The sequence below is a fragment of the Eublepharis macularius genome, chromosome 3 (genome assembly GCF_028583425.1).
Source record: "Eublepharis macularius isolate TG4126 chromosome 3, MPM_Emac_v1.0, whole genome shotgun sequence".
In the NCBI taxonomy this organism is placed as follows: domain Eukaryota; kingdom Metazoa; phylum Chordata; class Lepidosauria; order Squamata; family Eublepharidae; genus Eublepharis; species Eublepharis macularius.
The window spans coordinates 82,984,454-83,005,585 of NC_072792.1; the positions used below are offsets into that span (position 1 = coordinate 82,984,454).

Here is a 21,132-nt window from a genome sequence, read left to right on the forward strand (position 1 = left end):
CTGATGCAGAAAGTAATGAATGCAATATTGGAAGGACAGGAGATACCGGAAACATGGACTGAAGCAAATATTACATTGATACCAAAAGAAACTTTGTGAAAAACTACACACCAATATCATTAACAAATAATGACTATAAGATTTTTGCAAAGATATTAGCGGAAAGACTCAAAGGGTGGTTGATGGAATTTATAGCAGACGAACAAGCTGGCTTTTTACCTGATAGACAAATAAAAGACAATTTAAGACTAGTACTGAACACCATTGAATATTATGATAAGAATCCAGGTAAACAGGTTGGATTTTTCTTTGTAGATGCTGAAAAAGCGTTTGATAATTTGAATTGGGATTTCATGTTTGCTACGACGGAAAGAATGCAGATGGGAGAGAAATTTATGCAAGCAATTAAAGCAATATATAAAAATCAATTTGCAATGATAGTTGTTAATTCTGAGACAATGAAAAAATTGGAAATAAGAAAAGGAACAAGACAGGGATGTCCACTCTCCCCACTATTATTTGTAATGGTTTTGGAAGTTTTACTTAGACAAATACGAGAAGAGGATATGATAAAAGGATTGAAGACTGGAGGATTTTCATATAAAGTGAGAGCTTTTGCAGATGATGTGATGGTTATAGTAGAAGATCTGACTCAGAATATGTTAAAATTAATGGAAAAAATAAAAGAATTTGGAGATCTAGCAGGATTTTATATAAATAAAGATAAATCCAAGATATTATGTAAAAATATGACTAAACAACAACAGCAAGAATTGATGGAGAAGACAAAGTGTGAAGTGGTCCACAAAGTTAAATATTTAGGTATTGAACTGACAGCTAAAAATATTGATATATTTAAGAATAACTATGATAAATTATGGCAACAAATAGATAAAGACATGGTGAAATGGAATGTTGAATCTTCCATGGTTAGGGCATATTGCAGTAATTAAGATGAATGTACTTCCAAGGATAATGTTTTTACTGCAAACAATACCAATTGTTAAAGACAATTGGCAAAGAAAATTGCAAAAATGGCAAAGAAAAATGGCAAAGAAAGATTTTGAAGTTTGTGTGGGCCGGGAAAAAACCTAGAGTGAAAATGAAGGTACTATATGATGCCAAAGAAAGAGGTGGATTACAATTACTAAACTTAAAACTATATCACGAAGCTATGTTTGGTCTGGTTGAAGGAATGGATGGTGCTGAAAAACTATACGCTTTTGGCTTTAGAAGGATATAACAGGCTTTTTGGATGGCATGCTTATTTATGGTATGATAAGGTGAAAGCAGATGCCATGTTTTTGCATCATTTTGTAAGACGAAGTTTATTCATGGTATGGGCAAAATATAAGAAATACCTGGAAGAGAAAACACCAATGTGGATTATACCTGCAGAAGCTGTAAATCCAAAGACAGAATGGTCTAAGGATCAGAGGTTTAGAATGGGGCGAGAGCCCTTGACTTTTTGCCCACAATAAAATACCAGGAAAATACCTAGTCGGAATAGACAGATGGAAACTGTTCTATGGCCTTTTTCTGCAGCAATGACTGCATTTCCTCTAAAAGTAAAGCAAGAGGAGATGGACGGTTGGACAGAGGAGGAATGTTGGGCAGAACTGTCTTGAACTCCAGGCAGTAGCATTGTTTGATTATGGACAACACCCAAGCCTCCTGAGTGATCGACTCCCAAGCCTGTAGAGTAAGTGATTGGCTGATTGACATAGCCCAAGAAGGCATGGCTTCAAAACTCATGTTTGCTGGATCCAGACTGATCTCTGGGAGATCAGGATCCATCCTTCAATTTGGGTCAGAAATACGACTTCCGAGGCTGAGTGGTAACAGAGGAAGAAAGCTGTTGGGAGCCTGTGGGCAGAGTGTGCACCGGTTGAGGATGGAACCAACTGTATTTGCTCGTGTATGGTGCATTTGCCCTTGGGGGACATCTCTGCTTAAAGAGATTCAGGTAGAGGGGTACGATACCCAAAGACCTCACAGTCACCTTATCAATCATACTTAAACCTTTTTTAGTGCATCATGTGTTGTGGAAATAATAGAACTGTCCCCTCAAAGGGAAGGTCTTCCACTCTCATCCTATGGTGAGGGGTTAAGGCTGTGGTTCTGAGCCATGCATGCCTATGTATCACAATTGTGGCGGTCAAAGCTCTTGAAGAGCAATCTCCAATATGTTTGTCTGTATTGGTTTGTTGTTGGGAGAGCCTTAGAGCTTCTCCCTGCAAAATTTTTGCAAGCCTTTGTTTCTTATCAGGTATGAGGCTCAAGTATAGGCCTATCTTTTTTCATAAGAAAAGCAGATAGTGGGCCATGATAGCCTCATACTTACTGATTCTAAAGGTTAAGGCTGAGGAAACAAACTTTTATGCCCAGTATATCTATTTTCCTGCCCTCATCGATCGGAGCCGAGTGGCTCGTGCTTTTCTGGAGGCCCTTGCCCTGGAGGGCTTCAGTGACAAAAGAATTGTCAGCAGGGTGAGTAAACAGAAAACCTGAACCTTCTTGTTTCATCTTATACATGTTGTCCAGCTTCTTAGGTGTCGACAGATTCAAGGCCGGCCAGGATCATATGTCTTTTGTCACATTTAACATGCCTTGCATGATTGGAAAAGCCACTGGTCTGGCTGCTTCTGAAGGACCCTGAAAACGAGATCCAAAGAGGTTGGAGCACAGCAGGTCACCTCAATGTCCAGGGATCTCACCATTCAGACTAACTGCTCGGAATATAAGGGGAGAGCCTCACTCAGGGATAAAGCAGAGTCCGTCATAAGAAATTCCAGTGGAGAAAGTTCCAATGCAAGTTCTGATCCAATATCAGAATCGTCATCAGAGTGCACAGTTTGGTTCATCACAGGTTCCAGGGCAGAGTTATCTTCTGGAACTGCAGCTAGAATCGATGCAGGTTTTGAATTCCATCCTGATTCTGCACCAATGGAAAGATAGGGCTCTTTGTCATGGAAGAAGTAATGAAGAGATGGGTACATGTCCAGAGAAGCTTCAAACTCATAAATGTAGTAATGGTACGGGAAGCCATATGGAGAATATTGAAACCAATGGCATCTATGATGAGCCAGTTCCAATCTATTGCCATTCTCAGATGGATCTGAGGTACCCTTTTGCATTTTCACAGGCCATATTGGTGACAGCAATAGTGGATAGTTGTCGACAGTTCCATAACTTCAGGAATCTCACCCTCAGAAAGGGAAAGAACCAGAGTGCAGCACCGCCTAAGAGTTGGAGTTCTTTGAACCCTGGTTGGACTTGATGCAACTGAAGTGGTTGGAACTGAAGAGGAGGACTTCTTCTTTTTATGCAACTTTGAAGTCAACATGTTATCAGCATGCTTCAACTTGAGCTCAATCTTTTTTTACACAGCTCTAATTGGCACCAAGGTGGAACCATCGAAGGCACAGCTGGAACTGACTGGTTCTGAGCAGCAAAAGGCACCAAACATGCTGGAGGAACTGAGGAAGTCCATTCTGGGTGCTGAGGTCTAATATCTGCAGAGTTTCAATTGGAGACGGTAGAGCCCTTCAAGGCTGACTACCACAGAGCTACTTTAAGTCTCAACACCCTTTTATGGCATGCTTTGAGCATAAATTGTTTGCAAATTGCATACCACAAGGTGTCATGGCTCTCACACAGACAAAGCAAGCATTTGTCATGCCCATTGGATTGGGCCATTTTGGTTCCACATTGTGAACACTTCTTGAATAGTGCCTTTGAAGCCACAGAGCTGAAGGCCAGAACTTGCATCTACTGATGGAATAAAGGAGCAGAGCGAAGAACATGTCCTTCTTCAGTGGTGGCTAAAGAAGAACTGAGGGAGAGAGCCACTTGCCCCCCTTCTATAGCTTCACTGAAGGGAAAATCATGTGAAAAGGCTAGGCAAGTGTCTTGCATCTTTAGGAGCTTTAGAACGTTCATGGCTGGCCTACACATGTGCAGTTCTCATGTGTGCCTGCACAGAAGACATGCCAAAGAACATATTTTCGGGCATGTGGGAAAAGACCTGACTATCAATTGTAGCTTACTTAAAAAGGATACCAGCAGATACTGAAGACTTAAATTAGACTATATGGCAACAAATGCAAGCTGGTTTTCAAGATGGCCCAGGGGCTCCTGGGAATGGGATGGAGCATGGGGTGTCTCCTTTTAAAAATGGGCCGTCTCCTTTTAGCAATACAAAAGCCAGCTGTTCATGATAACCTTCCTCACCCTATAATATAACAGAGAGAGAGATGCTTATATACTATATGAGAATATATGGGAGGAATTAAAAGAATGATTTTATACTTACTTTCCAAGCTCACACTCTACTTCAGGCAACTTTTTTGGCAAAGGTTTCTCTGCCTTTAGTCTCAGTGCATACCAAAACTCTCCTGTCTTCTCTGACATGAATATAACACTAAAATGAAAAGTACAAACAATATGCAGCTAACAGGACTTTGTATTTTTGCAGTAAAAGCAAAAAAAGAAAGAAGACAATGAAGATCAACACAATGGCATATTTTTATTGCACTCCCTATACACCACCATTCACTTCCTTATTTGCAGTTACATATGGATTTTTACAGGTTGCACTACTCTGATAATATTTGTACAAGCTTTAAATTAACTTCTCAGTTTTAAAAAGCTAAGATCACAAAAGAGATGAAACTGCACTCAATTTAGTGATTTGTCTGATTAAGCTGAAAAGCCAAATTCTTCTTCTATGTGATCAAATCTTGGAGATAGCCAGATATGGACAACTCTGTGTTCCAGCTGGGTGGTGTTGGTTATATCCATCGTTATTATTATCATTACTTGCTGTTATCATTATAATTGCTTTCCGAACTTCTGTATTGTTGATGCTCAATAAGACTGTAGTCAAAAGACCAGAGAATAAAGAAAGAATACACAGTATTAAAAACGTGTAATTCAGAAATATGTGTTCTGAAAAAGAGGTTTCATCTCATATAGATGCAAATATTATTGATTAGAGGTGGGCATGAACTGGGAACAAAACAAACCGTGCGGTTCGTGGTTCGTCCCATTTCATGAACCACAAACCACAAACTTTCACGAACTTGCTCCAGTTTGTGAACTGGTTTGTGGTTCGTGGGGTTTAAATACCCCTTTCCGTGCTGCTGTGAAGTGGCATGGAAAGGGGCATTTCATCCCCACCGGCCTGGGTCAGCTGCTTGGTGGGGAGATCCAGAACAAGCAGCTGATCTGGAGGTTTAAATGCCCCTTTCTGTGCCGCTTCACAGCAGCAGGGAAAGGGGCATTTCACACACACACACCGGCTTGGATCAGCTGCTTGTTGGGGAGATCCCCGACAAGCAGCTGATCTGGGTGAAATGCTGCTTTCTATGCTGCTTTGCAGTGGCAGGGAAAGAGGCATTTCATCCCCCACTGGCTTGGATCAGCTGCTTGTCGGGGAGATCCTCGACAAGCAGCTGTTTAGGGGTTTAAATGCCCCTTTCTGTGCTGCTTCGCAGTGGCAGGGAAAAGGACATTTCACCCCCCCCCCACACACACACCGGCTTGGATCAGCTGCTTGTCCAGGAGAATCCCAATAAACAGCTGTTTGTGGGTTCAAATGCCCCTGTCTGTACTGCTTTGAAGCAGGGAAAGGGGCATCCCCCAATTGGCTTGGAGCAGCTGCTTGTCAGGGAGATACGTGACAAGCACTTGATCCAGGGGTTTAAATGCGCCTTTCTGTGCTACATTGCAGTGGCAGGGAAAGAGGCATTTCACCCCGAAGGCTTGGATGAGCTGCTTGTTGAGATCGCCGACAAGCAGCTGAATGGCAGGGAAAGGGGCATTTCACCCCAGTAGGCTTGGATCAGCTGCTTGTCGGGGAGATCCCTGACAAGCAGCTGATCGGGGGTAAAATGCCCCTTTCTGTGCTGCTTCAGAGCACCAGGGAAAGGGGCATTTCACCCCTCACTGGTTTCTATCAGCTGCTTGTCAGGGAGATCCCCAAGAAGCAGTTGATCTAGGGGGTTTAAATGCTCCTTTCTGTGCTTTTGCAGCAGCACAGAAAGGGGCATTTCACTCCCTCAGGCTTGGATCAGCCGCTTGTTAGGGATCTCCCCAACAAGCAGCTGATAGAGGTTTAAATGCCCCTTTCCATGCTGCTTCACAGCAGCATGGATATGGAAAGTGGAAAGAACTTCCTACATTTTTGAGTTCTACTGCTTAAAAAAGTTTCATGATGTATATCCTATACCAAACCTTTTGTTTGTAGACCCTTTCCAAGCTCTACTTTTAAGATAGACTCCCTGTGCGCACAGGAGAATGTGATTGCACCAATTGACTCTGTTTCATACAGTCAAAAGTCTGTAGCAAGATGTATAAGCATAGGGTTTATATGCACAATCAGGACACTACATTTTGTAGCATTCCAGACTTGGTGTAGTTCTCATTGCAGACAGTTGGCAGTATGTGCAGGTGTCCAGGGCTGGGGGCAGTGGGTTTGATTTCACTCCCCAATATGAGTACACGACTTTGATAAAGACGAACTGTAATTCTGTATTATTTTATTTCTTTCATTTATATCCTATCTTTCTTTCATTTTAACACTTAAGAGGGTGAAAATAGGTTCCCAGGAGGCCTTTCATCTAGGAATTGACCAGACCTCTTGTGCCACATCTCAATGCAAATCAGATACCTGCAGCACTTGGGAACTTAGCTCTCAGCAGCCGCTATCTGACTATAAGAGTATGAGAGCTGAGTCAGGGGAACCCCAAACCAACTCATGGAAAAACAATCACATCTTATTTGACCCTTAGAAATTAAGGAGTTCAGATCTGTCTCCTTCATCCAGAACTATTGATTATATTGTTGTGTCCGGTCAGAAATCACTTGTGGTGTTATCAGAATCAAGTCCCTGGACTGTTCCCTGATGGTTAGGTAATACAGGGCCAAGCTACAAGTGACAAATGACACTTGAATGGCAAGTGGATTGAGTGGAGGGCAAGTGAACAGGGAGGAATACACTTGCCGTTCAAGTGTCATTCATCACGTGTAGTTTGGCCCTCAGTCTCTGGGAACTCCAGGGAAGTTTTGCATAAGAAGCTTGAACTGTTTCTGTTACTGTTCCTTAGGCCCCAGGGTGATCGTTGTTTCTGGTTCTATTTTTATCTTGTCCAGTGATGGCTCAAGTTATTTGGCTGTCTGAGGCAGCAGCAATAGCAGCCACCTTCTTCATCAGTTTTGTCTCCTGACCTACTCTACATTGTCCCCGGGAGCTACAGGAGATAATCCTCCTTACCTGTTTGATCCTTAGTCCTCTTGAAAACCCTGTGGCAAGCCACACACACTTTATAGAGTTTCCCAAACTTCCATGAGATTTCTTTGCTTTATGAGCGGTCAGTCCCTATTTTAGTCTGGGCAACAGAGGATTTCTTCTCACAGGAGTTTGGGAACTGGAATGAGCAGCTTGCCATGCTGTTTTCAAAGTGACCAGGGAGGGGGAAAAGGATAGTGTTGCCAACTCCAGCATGGAAAGTTTCTGAACATTTAGGGGTAATGCCTGGGAGGGCAGCATTGGGATGAGGTGGGAGCTCAGTGGGAATATGATGGCGTAGAGTTTGCCCTCCAAAGCTGCCATTTCCTCCAGGAGAACTGATTTCTGTGTTTGTAATTCTGGGAGAACTCCAAGTTCCACCTGGATGCCAGCGGCAACTCTAAGAAAGGAGGATTATCTGCTCCAGCTTCATTGGTATTTGGTACAGGAAAATTTAGCATACCATAGTGGGAGCTAGGCCACTTGTAACGGTATGTGTGATGACAGAAGAGAACCTATCACAGAGGCAATTTACCATTTTTTCATCCAAATCACAGTATAGAAAAAGGATAGAATCACAAAAGGGGGGTTAAATGCAATAATTCTGTTTGATGCCTGTATTTCCCCCCAAACATTAAGTTTTTACTGATTTTTTTAAAATCTCAAACTTTAAAGTTGTTTTGCCCATCTATATGATCTCTGGTACTGATTTCATCTTTGTGTTATTGGAAAATTGTTGGGTTTAAAAGTGTTGGTTTTAATGTATTTCTTTGACTTGTTTTGTGGCTTTTTGTTTTCTCTTCCACATATTTTAATCTCTTCACCACCTTGGAAGCTTACTGAGAGACACTTTACAAATACATTTTCAGGTGGGTAGCCATGTTGGTTTGGGGTAGAAGAGCAAGATTCGGGTCCAGTCGCACCTTAAAAACCAACTAGATTTCCAGGGTATGAGCTTTTGAGAGTCAGAGCTCCCTGTTTGGGTCCTATTTGTCCTATTTGGCTCCACTGAGATCATGTAGCTTCCAGCTTTCAATCAGAAAACCAGTTTTCCCAGTTTTTCAATCATTGGGACCTCCAGAGCATGTGTGTGCTGTTTCACTGCATGGTCTTGTGGCTTCCAGCCTCCCTCCCTGCTCCTCTCCCGCCCACCAGCTGTGCAAGTGGGATCAGGGGGCAAAAGGTGGGGGCGGGGCATCCCTAAACACTACCAATGAATCACTTTGTCTCTGGTTTTCAGAAACTACTGGTTCTGTGGCTTGTCTCTCAGAATTCTGCTATATTGTTAACTGCTATCATTTATCTGGATCTCAGAACATGAATGGTTCAATGATATTTAAAAGTGCTGTGTGCTGGTGAAAATCAATATGAACAATATGAATAATCTCTCAATAAATGACTTGGTCATTTTGGCAAGGAAATTTTTAGACTCTTTACAGTTAGATTTTTTCCAGACTTTGCTACCTTATTAATGTGAATTATCTGGAGTGGAAAAATCTGATTATCAGAAGTTCAGGTAAGTATGGCCAATTAACTGACATACAGTTTTGCACAGATCAAACACAAGACTGTCAGTGTAGTGTGGTGTTGACAGTGCTGGACTAAGATCTAGGAGACTCCAGGTTCACATCCCCACTCTGCCATGGAAGCTTGTGGAGTGACCTTGGGTCTATCAGAAACTCTCAGCCTACCCTACCTCACAGGGTTGTTGTAAGGATAAAATGGAGGAGAGAAGAATGATGTAAACTGCTTTAGGTTCCCCATGGGGAGAAAGGCAAGTTAGGTTATAAATGAAGGAAATAAATACATGAATAATTTGGCCTTCAGTCTCTCTCAGCAGTATGACCAAACACTGCAACAATGAAAATCATGATCAAAAGATTAGAAAAATAATTGCTGTTAAGTATAATATTATGAAGTTGATCAAGTTTCAGTTGTGATGAGATCTCTTTAATTATCTTCATATTATGTTGTAGTATATTTTTAATTCATAGAAATCTTGAAACAAAATGGTTTCCCCATCAAAGCATTAAAGGTTATTTCACTTTTAGAAGAGTGCTTTTAGCCTAGGCTCTGCTCCGGCATGTAGGATATCCTTGGATAATTTACACTTCTGTTTCCGGGCATGTTTCATAGAGCCCCAAAAATGCAAGCTGTTCTTAAAATGGAGGCCAAATTTATGGGGGGAAATGAAGCTTTATGAAAATTAAACTACCAGTCAAAAATATCTGTTTTAAAACTTTAATATGAATACTAATATGGAAGTAATAGCATCCATCGACTACTGAAAGTGTCTAAAACAATTCTTTTTCAGCTACATCAGTGGTACCTACTGACATGCCAACTTTGTCAAAACAACATATTAAAAATTATTATTACTAAGGGCCCATCAAGACATGATATTCAGAGGTTTTTATATATGACAACAGCAGTGAGATTATTACATGCGCAAAAGTAGAAAGGGTCATAACTACAATAGACAAATGGTTGGTGAAGGTGCTGGAACTAGAAGAGATGGTTAAAGCTTCTTCTTTAGAGAAAAGACAATATCTACATTTATTGCTGACTGGAAATCTCTTATAGTTTTGCATGAAACTAAGAGAAATGATTTTGATTTAGATTAAATTTAGATAAATGGAAAGAAAGTAAGCTTTTCTTTGTAACCACAGAATAGAGAGGGGCACAAAACGAACTACGGAACAAAATTCCGTATGGAATGTCCGGTTCATAGTCAAAGAACCATGGGTTCTGTGGGACCGCGTTTTTCTGAACCAAATGAACTTTTCTTACCGTTCCGTTGCCGGTTTGGACACTTTGGGCGCGAAATACTCCCTCGCCCAGGCAACGGTGGCTGTCTTTAGCTTGCCCCCAATCTGAGGCCTCCAGGCTTGATTGGCAGCTGTCCTTGCCAATTAGAGAGCTCCCAATCTGGCCTATCCAGCCAGGAAAGGGGGGGGAGGGTTAGAATCTCCAAGGCAACTGAGGAGATGGGCCTTCAGCAGCCATGGTAACACCAATCTCTTCCCTCCAAAACTATGTTAGGCAGGTTTTTCTGCCAAACAGAGTGCTCCTGTGTTGTTCAATCTCTTGGCTTTTTCCATAAATAGGGGAAAGCCATGTGATTCCTGGTTTCAGTTTCTCTAGAGAGGGAGGAGAGCTTGGTGGCTGGCTGTGGTGTTGGGATTGGGATTGGATCTTTGGACTGCACTTCTGGCTGCTGGGAAAGGGGCTAAAAAGCCTCTTTCCTTTTCTCTTGCTTTCTTGTTTTTCTTACTGACTGGGGACTGGGAGGTGTTTGGGAAAAGGGTGCTTTTTTCCTTTCTCCCCCCCCCCCCATCCTAGTCTCCTCCCCACCGAACCCTGAAACAGTTTGGAAATTGGGTGAGTTTGTTAAGTTCATTTTCCATGGAAATTAATGGACCATGAACCAAGAGGTTCGGATTTTTTTCATTCCATGCCCATCTCTACCACAGAGTAAGAGAGAATTTTATAATTGTACTTGTATTTTCCTCAGAGAAAATCAGAAGCCTTTCTTTTTTCTTTATATTTCTTTTATATTATATTTTCTTTTCCCACTCCCATTTTCTTCCTTCCTTCTTTTTCTCTATTTTCTTTCTTTCCTTCTTTTCTCTATGCTCTATTTATTTTATGTTAAGTTTTGTTATTTGTATAATGTCTGTTTAAATATAAATAAACTTTTTAAAAAGACATGATATTCAGAAGTCTATGAATGGAGCTACCAGTCTTATAGTTTTAAGTTCCCTACCCCTTTACAAACACACCATTTTTCTGACAGGAAACAGCCTCAAACAGCTGTTATTTAATATCTGTACGCCTTTTTGTCTGTGGAAGTAATATGTCCACTGGGCTGATTCAGGCTGCAAAAACAACATGAATGTGGGAGTCTTGACCCCTTCCCTCATTTCTTGTGCTATAGTTTCAGTCTAAATAGGGCTCATGAGCACCTACTATTACAGGAAATAATGCTAGGAAGTTCCAGTATGATGACTGGCTGGGTCAAGTGAAACTATTTCTACAAGCAGCTATAGCAGCAGAGCTTACCTTCCTTTTGAGCTGCCAGTACTAACTGGAGAATACTTTATTTCATAGCATAATGTTTCTTTTGGTTGAAGAAGGAGACTTCTTTCTCCACTAAGTACATCAACATCTACCACAACATCTAACATCAGAATGTCATTTGTGGAATTAGTTACAGGAATTTCAATAACAGCAGTATCCTAGAAATAAAAAAAGAATACTTATCTTTAGTTGTTACTAAAAAGTCAAGAAAATAGCATTCATTAAAACAGCAGCCAAGTGCTCTACATCCATTTTGTCACCGAACAGTTCATTGTAATGGTGCAGCCTTAGCATTCACAAGAGAAATATTTGTGAGTTTGGGGAAGAACAACCCCATGCTCCAAAAACAAAAACACCCCTGAGATTTGTGCTCATGAGATATTCTAAGAGAATTTCATCCAAACTGATCTATTCTAAGGGAAAGAGATTCTGAATTAAATGATTTTGTATTTGTCTGTGACAGGAGTGGACAGAAGGTTACTTGGGGGTGACCAGTCAACCCCCAAACAATTCATAGTAACTTAGCAATCCTCCCCAGAGCTGCTTTAACCATTTAACTCTTCCCATTAAAGCTACCACATCAGCATCTCTAGGTTTAAACATACAAAAATGATGAAAACTCCAAAGCCATTGTACCTGAAATGTCATAATGAACTAATAGTTGTCTTCACTTAAAGGGCTGCAATGTTCCAGGATAAATTACACAGACAAAAATGATGAACTGAAGTAGACATTTTATTTTATATTTATTTTATTTGCCACAATTATATTCTTCTTCCAAGGAGCTTGGATACATATATAGTGTTATCTCACTTTATCTTTACAACAATCCTATGACTTCCCCAAAGACATGCATTAAGCTTCACCACTGACAAGAATTTGAGACTGCATTTCCCACAGTGATAACTCTAACACAACTCTGTTTCAACACATAACATGTTTGCCTAAAAATATAAAGTGTGCATGTTTGCAAACAAAGGTATCATACAAGTAGTTATATGATAATACTACTTGGGCGGGGGGGGGCAGTTGTAAATTTTCTGCATTGTGCAGGGGGTTGGACTAGAAGACCCTAGAGGTCCCTTCCAACCCCATGATTCTATGAAGTATATTTTTCAGAGAGCCAGGACTGGCAATGAATTATTCTTGAATGGGTTTTGCTACCATGAAAAATTTGAAACACCTCTCATGGGCTGTTTTTGGTAGATAATCTTTGTTATATAATCATACAACCAAGAGGTCACTCCAGGATTCTACCCCACATGGGGTTATCAGTCCCCTAGTGGTAGCAGAGGATCCCCCGCTTTCATCCTTTACCCCCCCACCACTCACCCGGCTGGCAGGGATAAAGGCATGGGAATGGGCCTCCCAGGCATGCTCCTGGGGCAGCATGACGATGTCACTTCCCAGGAGTGACATCACTGCATCACACCAAGAGTGTTCCTGTGCTTTGCAGTGGGCTAATTTGGGCCTGTTTGAGGCCCAAATTGGCCCACTGTAAAACACACATGCGCTCCTGCACATGCGTAATGTTGTTGCCTGGAAGTGATGTCACTAAGCAGGCACGGGAGCGTGTGTGTGCTTTGCGTGTGACAGCTACACAGAGAAGTTGAGTGCTGGGCATCCACCCTTTCACCGGGAGGGTAAGGGGACCTCGTAACCCTAACCCCACACAATGTTAACAAACCAATTTAACCTAGTTCCCTGCCCACTCCCAGCTGCCTCTAGTTATTCTGAACTGTACATTTTACTGCACATCTTAAGGCAGTCTAATGAAAACAAAGCTTATGCAAAGAGAAGATATAATCTTTAATGTATGTGTATATCATGAAACACAGATGTGACTATAAACAAACCATTCCATTTAACAACAACAACAGAATTATAGTTGGTTCTATAAACAAAAGGACCATTTTCCTTATTATGGCATAATGAGAAGGATGGGTGGGGTAAACAGATGAAACATCTAAAAACACTTCAGATTTCATTTTGGAAGGTTCTACTGGCAACTCAAAGTCAACCACTAAACTACACAAAAAAGAGCAGGTGGAGTGGGTTCAAGGAAGCAGATCTTTCCTATTTCTCCAAGACCCCCATGCACACATATATCCAAAACTGCTGCTGGGGGATGTGCCAGAACAATAGGCCACATGGCACAGAGGCCACAAGAAGGGAGAACTGGCCAAAATCAGTCCCACCAGTCTTGAGTAAGCCATTTTATCTAAGTCCTCCTTCTTGCTGCAGGTCCCCATGTCACATGGCATATTGTACTGGAGGGTCCCACAGCGCTATATAGCTCCTTTGTAGGGGGAGCAGAGGGCTGCTGGCAGAAGGAACAAGAGCACGGTATTGCTAATATCCATGACTCCATAGCCTTTGGCTCCTTGGTAAGTAGCCTTCATTTGCCATGTTCCCATTGTTTTTTCAATAAAATATGTTACCAACATTCATGACCTTTTTCTATCCCCCCTCCTTAGGGCATATCAGCAAAACTTTCATGTAAAGATGGCACAGAAATCCATTTAATTCCCACCTAAAGGACCTTACTAATCGATTCATTAAAAAATCAGGTTTAAAAAGAAAAGGTCACTTCTAAATTACTATTCAATACATGCTTAAAACATCTTATAATATTTTTTTATTTTTAACATTAGTCATTAAAACATTTCTTTCTTACTTGTTAGTCTGACAGACCTTCCTTCCAACACATCCTACAGCATGTCAACTTAAAACTGCAAAACTACACAGTGTGATCTAAAAATATCATTATGTTAAATATGTTATACGCTCAAATGTTCTAAACTTAATTGTTATAAGTTCAAACTACAATCAATCCACAAAATAAAAACCAGGACAAAGTCATAATCTAGCAACAGTAGCACACAAGTCAGCACAAGGAGTTAAACCAAACAGTATTGACAGTTACAACAGGCTAACGAAAATGGTGCCAAATAAGCCTCACAGAGTACAGAGCTCTATTTAATCCATGCTTGCTGACACAATTTTATTTATTGTATTTATATCCCACCTTTCTTCCTTCATGCCATTCAAGGCAGTTAACACTGAATTCCTGGGAGGTCTCTCATCTAGACACTAACAAGACCCACACTTGCAACGACTATATCTTGTGTCCTCCAATCATGCTTTGAGATCATACAATATTTAAATGTCTCCAGAATTATTTCATGCATACAGTGATTATCATGATCCCAGACAATTTAAGAAAAAAAATAAGCAAGATGAGATATTTTGTTGGACTATTTTTGTTCCTAGCTGAATAAGCAAATTATTCTCTAGACTTTTACACAATCTTTGCTACCTTGAGCATTGTTCCAAAAGATCTGCAAAAACATGTATTTAGTAATTCAAAACTTTTTAAAATTGATTATCAGTACATTTAACCTGGGTGTGATTTAGAAGGGTGTCTGCTAGACCCAACCTCCTAAACTGAAGCAAGCAGAAGCTTCTACCAGCTTCTTCTCAGCTATATCAAGAAGGCACCCCCTTCCTGAAGCAGCTCTCCATTTCTGGCTTTGGCTTTCCCAGGTTGAGATCTCTCCAGGAAAATAAACAGTAGTGCACAACACATTGAAGATTTTCCTAGAACCTGGAAAAAAACTTCAGCTCTGAACACGTTTGACAAGAACATGGGGGTGGCGGTGGAATCCAAGTACTTTGCAAATGTAAATCCAGGGAAAAGCATACAAATCAATAGAAAATGCTATCAATATGAGATGATTTTAGGTATGCGTTTATTAGAACACAGAGAATGATACTCCTTTGGGAAATCACTGCTTATCCTAAAAGAGAATAAGAGCGTAGAAACAACTGCTACCTGTTGTTCAGTGCAGGGATCTCAGCCAGAATCCTTCCCCATCCAAGCAACTCCATTTCTGCGACATGTGTATACATGTTTGGTACTAAATAAACGTAACAAGTAGAGACCCACAACAAAGTATTGCAAAATATTATGAATTGTATTACAGAAGCTAGCACTGAAGGATAGTAGAGAGCTTTCTCCCCATTGACTTAACTCAGCCCTGTCAGATATAGTCCTGCCCTATACAGCAACAGTTCTGAGCTTTCTGGCTTCAGAGGGCTGCTTGTTGTTACTTATATTACAATTCTAAAAAGAGTTACTCCAGTCTAAGACCACTGATTTCAATGGGCTTAGACTGGAGTAACTCTTCTTAGGATTGCAAAAAAGTAAAAAGTCCAATAGCTCCTTTAAGACTAACCAACTTTAATGAGGCATAAGATTTTAAGAACCACAGCTCTCTTCGTCAGATGCTGTGGTTCTCGAAACTTATGCCTCAATAAAGTTTGTTAGTCTTAAAGGTGCTACTGGACTTTTTACTTTTTTACAACTACAGTCTAACACAGCTAACTCCTCTGGATCTTTCAAATGAACAACAGCCTTCTAAAACAATATCAGAACTTTTGATGGAAACAGGTTAGGTAAATATAGCAATTTACTTTATGGCAATTTATCTATATATATAAAGACAAGCGTCCTGACTGACTCATCAATGCCCAGCCGAAATCCCTGGACCTAAAAATGTGAAATTTGGGCAGGACGTTCCTTTTGCAGTGTAGGGGCTCACTAAGAAGGGATTTTAAGAAATTCGGCCCCTAAGGGGGTAAAAAGGGGCAAAATGTGTTTTCCCATAGGGATACAGCTTCCCTGGGTGGCGGGCAGGGTGTTCCCCCTCCCCCACAAACTGCCAACTCAGGCTCCTTGAGGACATTTGCATATGTGGCCTTGATTGGTCATCATCCCAACTTTCTAAACACTATGCAGGACATATGCAGTACCTCAGGACACATTCAATGACTGGCTTTCCTGTGTGGGTGGCAGGCTGATGGGTCAGCTGTGGAACTCTATGTTCTGAGGTAAAAATCAGGCAAAAGAAACTGCAGACAGTTGAAAAAAGAAAGTACAAGTTTCCTGAATAGGGATTTTATATAAAAGTCAGTATGGCAGCTGAGTTTTTAAATGTTCATGGGGAGATGGTACACAAACTTTCCAAGGTCCATTTCAATGCGAACCTCTCACATGAACCTGCTGAAGTGGTCACCACACCACCCCTTCCTCAATCCAACTCCACCTCACACCTCTTGCAGCCATCACCTCTTACAGCCGCCAAGAAGCCTTCTGACAGATGTTGTGCAAGATACACCGATGCTAAAAAGAGTAAGCAACTTAGAGATGCTGCAAGGAAATATGCATGTCCTGCTCCTGCGGTGCACCAAACAGCAGTGGCCAAGTACCAGTAAGATCACCCCAAGGTGCACAGAGTGGCAGAGTCTCTCTGTGAGCAAAGCAATCCTGGAAGACAAGTAGAGAGGTGCTCACGTACATGGAAGATCAAGGCTCACTCAGGCATGGCATATGATCCTTCACTACCTTCAAGCTACCTCTTAACCTCATCCATGCATAAACATCCCTGTTCAGCATCTCAAAACAAAGCAACATGGCCCAAGTGCTGTGGAACTCTAAGCTCATTGTTTGGGATGAGAGCACCATGGCACTTAAGGGGTGTTTTGAGGCACCCTCAAAGATGTCAGGGGCAATGAGAGAGTGATGGGGGGAGTCACAATGCTGCTGGCTGGAGATTTCTGGAAGACTCTGCCAGTAGTCCCAAAGAGAACTCAAGCTGATGAGGTTACCATGTGTGTCAAGGCGTCGTATCTGTGGCCCCTCATCAGGAAATTCTCACTAAGAAAGAACATGAGGGTCCACTTGAGAGGCAAGGTGTCTGCTGGGGAATTCTCTGAACTCCTACTAAAAATAGGGGACGGAGCATATCCCGAGTCCAAAGGAAAGGTGACCATCCCTGCAGGTCTGGGCACAGCAATGACGACCCAAGCAGACCTAAAAGCCACGATATACCCTGATATCATCAGTATCACAGAGAAGTCCATGGACAGGCTGTGCAAGCATGCCATTCTGACCCCCCAGATCGACAAGGTTGCCATCATTAATGAAACACAACTTAACTCACTCAAAATGGAGTACAGATCTGTGGACTCAGTGGTGCAAATGGATGATGCGGTCTACTATCCTGTGGAGTTCCTCAACATGCTCAACCCTCCTGGCTTCCCAGCCCACAAGCTTCTCCTCAAAGTGGGGGCTCCAGTGATGCTGTATCAGAACCTCAGCACACCCAAACTCTGCAATGGCACCAGACTATGAGTGAAAGCCCTCCACAGGAACATCATCGAGGCCACATTGTTCACTGGCAGTGCTCGGGGGGCGAGGGGAGTCGGTGTTCATACCACACATACCATTCATACCATCAGATAACCTCATCGAGTTCAAGAGACTACAGTTCCCCCTCAAGGTCTGCTTTGCTATGACGATCAACAAGTCCCAGGGGCAGACACTGAAGGTGGCAAAAATTGACTTGAGGGAGGACTGCTTCTCACATGGGCAGTTCTACTTGGCTTGCTTCACAGTGAGCTCACCCAGCAGCCTGGTGATCCTAGCACCTGAGGAGAAAATCACCTATGAGGTCTACAAAGAGGTCCTTCAGTAGAAAAAAAAGGTTGTACATATTTTTCACTTTATTTATTGCACTACAATCTTTTCCTTTTAAAATCTCTTCAATAAATGTTACATTTCGAAATTCACTTCATCAGCTTTCGGCATCAACACGCTTTCCTTTTACAAGCACCTTTGTGATGCTCGGGTACTATGCCATTATACTACAAAACCAACTCACCCCCCCAAACCGAAAAATGTTACATACCCATAAGTATTATAACTGGAATCAAAGTAGTTAAATACCATAGTGAAACACGGGCATCAAGCTAGTATTATATATGAGAGAGAGCTTTGATGGCCTGTGATGGCGACATAGCTTTGCATTTAGCTCTTGCAAAATACTATGTATTGATCTGCATGAGAAAACTTTGGAAAAATGGTTACAACTTCTCCTATATCTATAATATGCCATATTTCTCTGAATTATTTTTTTACATTTAAGTATGCATGAACACAAAACATCCTTTTATCTTTGAAATGGTCTTCCTGCTCTGAAGATATTTGATTTTAGCTCAACTTTTCTGACTATTATAATGAGTATTAATCTCAGGTATTTGCCTTCCATTAAGGTGCTCAATCAGCTGAGCTAAAATACTAATTAACTTGACAGAATGTGCAATCATATCTACTCCACACATACTATGTCCTAGGTAATCGAGAAAAAATGTGCCAGAATGGAAGCAAGAGTTTATGATTTTGTGTATTTATTATGCTTCTATATATCTAATAGCAAACCTGCCCCCATCTGCAAATATTTACACCTGCAGATCAGGATCAGATTAAGAGAAAGGCGTTTTTTCTGCAACTCCTCCCTGAAAGATTTGCAGGAAAATCTAAAACTTACCCATAATGCAGGGATGGGATTAATCCCCTCCAAAAGGAACTTCTCTGAGCTTGCGTAAAACTGCTGCTGCCAGCCCTACCATCACCGTCTCTCCTCGGCAGCCTCAGAGAAGAGGAAGAAGCACTGTCAGCCATGCCATCAGAAAAGGACCTGTCCTATGTCACAGAACCTGCCTCTGCCTCCTGCAGGAGTACCTGCCATATACCTCATCACAGCCATAGGAACGAGGCGTGAAAACACTGTTGGAAGTTAGGATTCCAGGTAAGTGGTCATGAGGAAGAAAGAGCCAGAGAAAGAGTGACTAGACGGGGGGCGGGGGGAGAGACACACACACAGAGTAACAGTAGGCATGGGGGAATGAGAAAGAGAGAGTGCAACAGGTTTGGGGGAGGAGGGTTAGAGAAAGAGAAAGAAAGTGAGAGAAGGCATGGAGACAGAAAAAAAAGAGAGACTGAGAAAAGGGTATGGGAAGAAAGGAGGAATCAAAAGCAAAAAGAAATGGGCTGGCTACACGTGAAACGTGCTTGGGGGTTCCTGCTTGTAAATAAATATTGAACAATGTGGGATTTGCTTCCAATGAAATCATGGGTGGCATTTCTCCTTGGACTTGACTCCTACTATAGACAATGGGAAATACTTCCAAATGATTATAAAGAATTGCAGCATAAGAGTATTGTTTGATACAAGTTAGTGTATTTAATTACTACTGATTCCAAAGGAATTTAAACACTTTAATTTCAAAGGTTTGCTCTCTAAGAATATATCTAGGTACTACATATTTTATTGGACTTTGTCTAGTGAAGTATTGGAAAACATATGCTTCTATTTTCTGTTCATATCCAGTTCTACTGGATAACTAATATGTCTAAGAAAAACCGGATTTGTAAAATTCCTGCTATATCAATATATCTAATTCTTGTCTTAGCTGAATCTCTGGATACTTAAATCTGGAGAATGAAACCATAAATGGACAAGAAAGATCTTTCTACAAATCTGAAAAATACCTCAGCTGTGCAGAAAACAGTCTGAAATCTATTTTTAAAAACACTGGGGATAAAAGGAACACCTGTAGCTCTATGAAATGGATACCTCCAGTGGCCATTACTAGGAAACAACAACAGTTTTGCCAGCATTCTAGGCTTGGATTCTGTTAAGAAAAGGTAAGGGCAGGGACAGGGCCCTTGCCAGGGCTGTTCTGGCCTCTGAAGAAGGATTTATCAGGCCCATGGTGGATGATGTACTACTAGACAGCATGTATGATTCACCTAGGCCTGGCTGCTTGCTACTGTTCAACAGTAATCATTCTATGAAAGCCAATGTGGTGCAGTGGTAAGAGTTTCAGACTAGGACCTTGAATCCCAGTTCTTCTGTGGAAACTCATTGGGTGACCTTGGGCCAGTTATGAATTCTCATCCTAACTTACCTCACAAAGGGGAAGACTGGTTTTAAGAGAACTGGAATGTCTCCCAATGGTGGACCAATGGTCCCCCCCTACACCTGGGCTGGCTAAGCCCAATGACAAACAGACTTAGCCCAGCCCATCCAAGCCCCATATGAGCTTTAGAAGGCAGTACCCAGTCCTCCCAAGGCAAAGTGGAAGAAGTGGAACTCAGTCCTCCTTAGGCAAAGTGGGAAAGGTAGCACCCAGCTTAGAAGAAGTAAGGTGTGGGAAGCATCTGAGCCATCCAATATGAGACGAGAGAGGCAATACCTGTCTTGGCCAACCCAAACCCACATATGAGGCAAGGCAGGTGGCACCTGACTGAGTCTGCCCAAGCTCTACTTGGGGTGTGGGAGGCAGTGTCTGACATGACACTCCAGAAGCTCCACATTAGGTGAGGGTGGGAGTGGTGTCTGTACCGCATCAGCCCAGTGAAAGAAGGACTGAGCCTGACATGCCCAAGCTCTTCATAAGGCATTGGAGGTAGTGCCCAGCCTGCATAAGCCCCACACAAAGAGAGATGGGGAAGCTGATGCCCAGCACTCACTGTTCCTGTATGAGGTAAGGAAGGCAGCACCTGGTTCAGCTCGAGATGAAGGAGGCAGTGCCTGCCTCACCCTATCAGAACCCACACAAGGTGAGGTGAGGGAAATGATCCAAGGTGAGGGAAGCAGTAGCTGCTGGCTTGGCTTGCCTTGAGCCTTGCGTGGGGGAAGAGAGGTAACACCTGGCCTGCTGGGACCCTACACAAGGTGAGGAAGATGGTGCCCAGGTAGTTGGTTAAGCAGGCTGCCTCTTCCTCAGGTCAGGTCAAAGAAAAACAAAGTGTTCAAATAAAATGAAAAAAAAATCATGTTGATTTTTTTTGTTAGAGACTATTTAGATAGGGAATTTATTTTGTTTTCATTACTAATTACTATAATTACAAA

At 41.9% G+C, this 21,132-nt stretch overlaps 1 protein-coding gene across 1 annotated transcript in view; it reads right to left on the reverse strand.

The window, feature by feature from the left end:
• The window catches only part of LOC129326556 (cilia- and flagella-associated protein 47-like), a 286,389-nt gene that overhangs the window by 186,208 nt on the left and 79,049 nt on the right, over positions 1–21,132 (reverse strand). The window contains exons 8-9 of the mRNA XM_054974773.1: positions 11,354–11,529; positions 4,316–4,423 (exon numbers count right to left, since the gene is read on the reverse strand). Of these exons, the coding sequence (XP_054830748.1) occupies positions 4,316–4,423; positions 11,354–11,529 (284 nt within the window). The remainder of the gene's footprint in view (positions 1–4,315; positions 4,424–11,353; positions 11,530–21,132) is intronic.